The sequence below is a fragment of the Pollicipes pollicipes genome, unplaced genomic scaffold, assembly GCF_011947565.3.
Source record: "Pollicipes pollicipes isolate AB1234 unplaced genomic scaffold, Ppol_2.1 Scaffold_3447;HRSCAF=4054_pilon_pilon_pilon, whole genome shotgun sequence".
Taxonomy (NCBI): Eukaryota; Metazoa; Arthropoda; class Thecostraca; order Pollicipedomorpha; family Pollicipedidae; genus Pollicipes; species Pollicipes pollicipes.
The window spans coordinates 31,445,469-31,451,775 of NW_023596297.1; the positions used below are offsets into that span (position 1 = coordinate 31,445,469).

Sequence of the window (6,307 nt, forward strand, 5' to 3'; positions counted from 1 at the left end):
AAATCCCATGCATCCCTAGGAGTCCGTCAAGACCCCATGCGTCCCTAGGAGTCCGTCAAAATCCCATGCGTCCCTAGGAGTCCGTCAAAATCCCATGCGTCCCCAGGAGTCCGTCAAAATCCCATGCGTCCCTAGGAGTCCGTCAAAATCCCATGCGTCCTAAGGAGTCCGTCAAAATCCCATGCGTCCCTAGGAGTCCGTCAAAATTCCAATGCGTCCCTAGGAGTCCGTCAAAATCCCATGCGTCCCTAGGAGTCCGTCAAAATCCCATGCATCCCTAGGAGTCCGTCAAAATCCCATGCGTCCCTAGGAGTCCGTCAAAATCTCAGGCGCCCGAAGGCAAGTCACGTTGGGTCGCGCTAACGTTATCGCCGTGTTTAGGAGGCATATGGTGCTCGGAATACGGTACGCGATGCCAAGGCCGCAGTCTTCGTTGCTGCGGGATTTGTGTATTTGATGACGTGATGCGTTTGCGGGTTTTCCTTTGGCACTCTTAATCACTGTTTTGGTCAGCTCTGTTTCGTTGCAGTGACACGTTTCCAGTATTTTCAAACTACGAAGTGTTCGGCGTATGTTCCAACGGAACAAAATAAAGTTGCTTATTAATGGTGATGCCAGCAACTCCTGCCAGCGAATGACACGCCGCCAGCTAACCGCACGCAGCCCTGAGCCTCCCTGCGCGTCCTCAAACAAGGATGCACCTCCCGCCCATTTCTCTTAGCTCGTCGGGCTCGCTCTCCTGCGCTCTCGTACGCTCCGCCCCCCCCCCCCCCCGCGTGCAGTGCGGACTGCTCCGCGCGGTGCAGCGCCCCCTCCGCTCTCATTGCCACCAGACACACAAAGGCACGATCCGGACCAATTTATTCCAGGACAGCTGCTCGGCGGCGGCCCGGCGCACGGCCGCGCGCGGCCGGCGGCTGACGCGGCCGGCGCAGGGCCGCCGCTGGTCCCGACCCACTCCGCTGCGGCGGCGGCCTCCGCCGCGTCTGCTCACTACTCGCTCTTGGGTACGAACGATAGCACCAGGCCCTCCTTGGGCCCGAGCGGCACGGCGTTGAACTGGACGCGCGTGCCGGGCCGCGTCTGCTCGCTGACGGACTGGGAGCTGCGCACCGACACGGAGCCCTCGGCCGGCAGCATCTTAGAGACGCTCAGATTCGCCGACACCGTCTGGTCGGACGTGTTGATGACCACCACAAAGCCGGGCGAGCCGCTGCGCGTGCGCATGAACGAGAAGATCTGCCAGGAGAGGCGGCCGGCGGTTAGCGCCCAGCTGTTGCCACCGCCGCGGGACGGGCTGACACACAGACAGCTGGCGAGCAAGGCCAACTGGCTAAAATATGGGCCTGCAAGCGAGCAACGCACACGCGACATAAACTAGGACCAAACGAGACCGAGTGCACAAACAACGAACGGAATGAGTCGCGCGCTGACCTCAATATGACCCCTGCTAGCCGACTACGAGCCAGACATCTTCGGTGACACCCACGAGGAGCTCCGGCGCTAGCGCCATCGTCCTGCCGCACCGTATCAGACCGCCGACAAGGCCGCGGGGACCCACCTGCTCGTCGACCAGCAGCTCGGTGTAGTTGCCGGCGGTAAGAGAGTCGGTGCTGGCGCGCAGCCGCTGCAGCTGTCGGTACACCTTCAGATGACTGGCATCAGCCGCCAGCTGCGCCTCCACGTTCATCTCGCGGAAGTTGGCGTTGACCGGCAGCCACGGCACGCCGCCGCTCGAGAAGCCGGCGTTCTCCTCGCCGCTCCACAGCATGGGCGTGCGCTGCGGGTCGCGGCCGGCCGGGTCGCGCACGCGCGCCGGCGGCACCTCGCCGTCCGTCATGGCCAGCTCCTCGCCGTAGTAGGAGACGGGCGTGCCGGGCAGCAGCAGCAGCATCATGTTGAGCGCGTCGGCTGCCTCCTCGCCGACGCGAGACGCCACGCGCGAATTGTCGTGGTTGCCGAGAACCCAGTTAGACCAGGTGCCGTTGGGCTGGGCGTCACGCCACTCGCTCACTGCCGCCTGCAGCCCGGTGCCGGTCAGGTCGGCCGCCGTTTTCAGCCGCTCCACCAGCAGGAAGTTGAAGGGGAAGTCGGCCAGGTTGGTGCCGTTGCCGTAGTATTCCATGAGGTTGCTGGTCTCGCCGTACACCTCAGCCATGAGCAGCCTGAAACAACGTCCAGTCAGCAATAGCCAAGCGGCTGGCGGGGGCGCACAACAAGACGTCATTCATTGCGGACAACCAGCCTGTATTAAACCAGCTGCACGCATGGCATCCCTCTGGCAGTCGTGCACCACCGTTCCGCCCCTAGCAGCACCATGCGGAGACACGACGACCTGCTCCGCCACGCCTGAACCAGCGTCGTCTGCGGTGGGTGACCGACGCCTCCCACATGACACGGGCAGGGCGCCGAGCCGCGCCGCGCTCCAACGACAGAGGGCACCCACCGATGGTGCTGATCCTTCTCCTCGAACTCGTCGCAGATCAGGCGCCAGCTGGCGAGCGTGTCGAACGTTTCGGGCAGGTCGGTGGTGACGCCCCAGTGGTCCAAGTCCTCCCAGGTGGAGCCCGTCTTGCCCGGCATCCTCGGCTCCGTCCTGGTCAGGTCCGGCGTCTCGTACAGGTGCTTCAGCGCGTCCAGCCTGTCCGGCAGAGGAAGTCGGTCGGACGAGCGAAGCCACCGCCGACAGCAGGGCGGCACGAAACCCGATACAATGCAAACACCATGGCCCAAAACAGCCATTGCTAGCTGTGCCTGCTGCGCATAACCACGCATGCCCGTGCGCGGGGCCGCGCGTCCATTTTGCTTACGCCACCACGTTAGTGGTTTAGGGCGCGTTGACTACAATGGTCATTTTGCGCCCATAACGATATTTTTACCTCACTAGTGTGGTGTAAACCTGACCTCAAAGTCGACATACTTTGAGAACCAGGAAGCTCTTAAGATTCAAGAAAGGATGAGTTGTCAAACAGCACATCGCTAATCATCGCCTTCGCCACTACGGCTCACAGCAGGCGGACCGCACATGTGACGCCCTAGCGCCTGCTGCCCCGCCGCAGCACACGGCTCGGCTCTGCGGGCCGTGGTCAGTCGGCAGGAGAGAGGACCTGAGCGTCGACCACGCACCTGAAGCCGTCGACGCCTTTCTCCAGCCAGAACCGGATGACGTCCTCCATCTCGCGCTGCACGGCCGGGTTGCGGAAGTTGAGGTCGGGCTGGTGGGACAGGAACTGGTGGTAGTAGAACTGGCCGCGCTGCTCGTTGTACGTCCAGGCCGGGCCGCCGAACACGGAGAGCCACTGGTTGGGCGGGCCGCCGAGGACGCCGTCGGACCACACGTAGTAGTCTGTGTAGGGCGCCTCGCGGCGCACCGAGCGCTGGAACCACTCGTGCTCGTCGCTGCTGTGGTTCGGCACCAGGTCCATAATCAGGTGCATGCCTGCGGACGGCGCACGCGCGGGTTAGCGGCGCCGCCACCGCAGCCGGCGAGGCGGCGACGGCGGACGTCTGGGCTGAGGGAGCACTTGGAAACTGCCGTCTTCGGGACCCCCTAGACAGACACACACACATGCCATGATTTGATTATCTGAGACGTACGAGACGTCTTCACACAGCGATATGAGATGCTCCAATCCAGCGGTACGTCGGTCGTGACGTCACATTTGCGCCGGTACGGTACACGTGAAGCACGCCGAACAGTTTCGCAAGCCGGAGGCTGCCGGCGCCGACCCCGGTCCCGGCCTGACCTTTGCCCTTGACGTCAGCCAGCAGCCCATCGAAGTCCTCCATCGTGCCGAAGACCGGGTCGATAGCCCGGAAGTCGCTGATGTCGTAGCCGAAGTCCTTCATCGGCGACTTGTAGACGGGAGACAGCCATAGCGACTTGACGCCTAGGTCGGTCAGGTAGCCCAGCTTCGAGCGGATGCCTGTGGCACGGGGATCGCCGAGACGGCGCGTCACACGCCGGCCGCCTCGGCGCGGGCGGCCCTCCTGCGACCCGCGCAACAAAACACAGCCTCGAGCCAGATGTGGCCCCAGCTGGTGGTATATGACCGCCCGCTACTTTTTGTTGTTTATGGTTAAGTTCGGGCGAGCGGCGGCGCCGAGGCCTCGTCCGCCAGGGGCCGGGACCCGTGACGCGAACCCCGGCCTGGACGGGCAGCGACCGACCTCAGCCGAAACCCGTGCGGGCGCCGGCACGGCCCCCGACTCCAGCTGCCGTCAGAGGCCCCCATGGCCGCCCCACGACACCCGCCACGGCGACCCAAGGAGGGGTAGTGGGGGGGGGGGGGTTAGACAGCAACCGAGCCGAGCCGACGACGGCCTGGGTCAGCGGGCGTGTTAATTCATTCCTAAACTGCCCGACGCCCACAGATAATGTGCCACTCAGCCAAGTGTTCAAGTTGCGTCAGATGCCATAGCAGGCGCAGGCTAGACAGCGTTCACCGGGCGAGCGCACCGTCGAGGGGTTCGCCAGTCAGCCAGTTCGCCAGTAACTTCGCGTTATGTGCGGCAATCCGTGCTCCATCACACCTTCAGGGTACGGACGCCCAGCTGAGTGAAGAGCGCTGCTGGGGCAGCAGCACCTCCGCCACGCCGGCGCGCCGAGCCTGCCAATGGCCTCCACCCACGTCCCTTCCCTCCCCACCCCCAACTCATCCCATTCCCCACTGGCGCAATAGACGCCGCCGTTCCAGCCCATCCGGCCCGCCGGCCGGCTGGCTGACTGCGATACGCCCCCCACGCGTGACGTCACCAGTCGCCTTGGGGCGGAGGCTGCGCTCTGCCGACGTCAGCCCCCGGCGCGGCTCCGGTGTCAGGTCCGGTGACCTCCGCCGGCCTCCGGCGACGCTCGCCGAACCGGCTCGAGCCGGTTACAGCCGGCCGGCTGCAGGCGGTCACGCGGCGCGCCACATCAAGCATTCGGGGAAAAGAAGCTGCCTCGCGCGGCGCTGTTGTTCGGCACATGGCTCCGATAACAGGGCGGGACGGTCCGACCGATCAATAGTTCCCACAAGATGGGCGGAGGCAGAATACTGACACCGGCCTCATGATGACCAATCACATGCGGCAAGACGGTCGTACCAATAGCATGCGGCAGCTGCGATTTGCTTCTGTCGCAATTCGCTCCCGGTGAAGTGGAACAAAGCGCGCTGTCACGGACGGACATGTCGATGACAGTTACGTTCAAAATCATACATAACCACTAAAACCCCGCCCGCTACCCGCTAAAACCCCGCTAAAGCTGAACGAGCTTTTAAACTACTTGAACCGAACTATTGAACCACATCACATAAAAGTGGCTGTCGGGCTCCACCGAGACAGGCACCTGGCGGTGTCACCTGATCTGGCCTGACCCGACCCAGCCTGCGCCACTCACCGGCCACGTCGCCGTAGCCGTCGCCGTTGTCGTCCTTGAAGGAGAGCGGGTACACCTGGTAGAGCGCGTCCTTCTGCCACCAGTCGAGCTCCTTCACGGGCGCGCACTTGGGACCGAGCACGACGATCAAGATGGCGGCCACCAGCATGGCCAGCCAGACCAGCCAGAAGAAGACGAACAGCGCCCAGCGCAGCCGCACCCAGAACGGGTCATTGGCATAACGCATCAGCTCCTCCTTGGTGAGGCCGCAGAACTCCGGCTCCGGACGTCCGTTGCCAGTCTCCACGTCCGGCTCGGGCTCGCCGTTGGCCTTCGCCATGGGCACGGCCGGCTTGTCGCCGCCGGTCAGCGCGTGGGCCTCGTTCGGAGCCATGCTGTCGCCCGCGCGGCCGTCGTCGCTCTGGCTCGCCGCGCCCTCCTGCACACCCATGACGCCTCGGTCGCTGGCAGCTGCGCCCGCTCGATATTTCTGGCCGCGTGCAGGCGCGCTCTGTCGGTTGGCGCCGGCGCGGCGCGGCGCGAGCGAGGTCGGCCGCTCGATGGTGCAGCGGCGCGCGCAGGCTCCCGGCCGAGGGGGATGGATGACGACAGCCGCCCGGCCGCCGCGTCAGCCCAGCCGATACGGCGGGGCGGGGCGGGCCACGCCCGGCCGACGTCACCAGCGGGCGGAGCGGCAGCCCACACAGCCCGCGAGGCGACGCCGCGGCCCATGACCTGAGGTCGCCCCTGTCGCCGGCCGGCCGGACGGGCGGCGGCCGCGCCATCGCCGGCCCCATAGCCGCTGGACACATTCCACGGCCGCACCAGCGCGGCGAGGACGGCTGTGGCCCATCAGAGCCGACATCTGACACGGCCTCGGGGCCGCCGCCGCCCGCCAACGGGCTGCACGTGACGGTGGCGGGGCCGACGCGGGTCAAGTCCCCACCA

At 65.1% G+C, this 6,307-nt stretch overlaps 1 protein-coding gene across 1 annotated transcript; it reads right to left on the bottom strand.

Annotated features, from left to right (window-relative positions):
- Window positions 1-850: 850 nt before the first annotated feature.
- On the bottom strand, window positions 851-5,869 carry LOC119092070 (maltase A3). Its single transcript, XM_037215034.1, has 6 exons — window positions 5,381-5,869; window positions 3,747-3,926; window positions 3,127-3,439; window positions 2,447-2,641; window positions 1,562-2,165; window positions 851-1,239 (listed from the first exon to the last, which is right to left on the bottom strand). Exons 1-6 carry the CDS (start codon window positions 5,808-5,810, stop codon window positions 994-996), a joined length of 1,968 nt encoding a protein of 655 aa, XP_037070929.1. The 5' UTR covers window positions 5,811-5,869; the 3' UTR covers window positions 851-993.
- Between the last annotated feature and the right edge of the window lie 438 nt (window positions 5,870-6,307).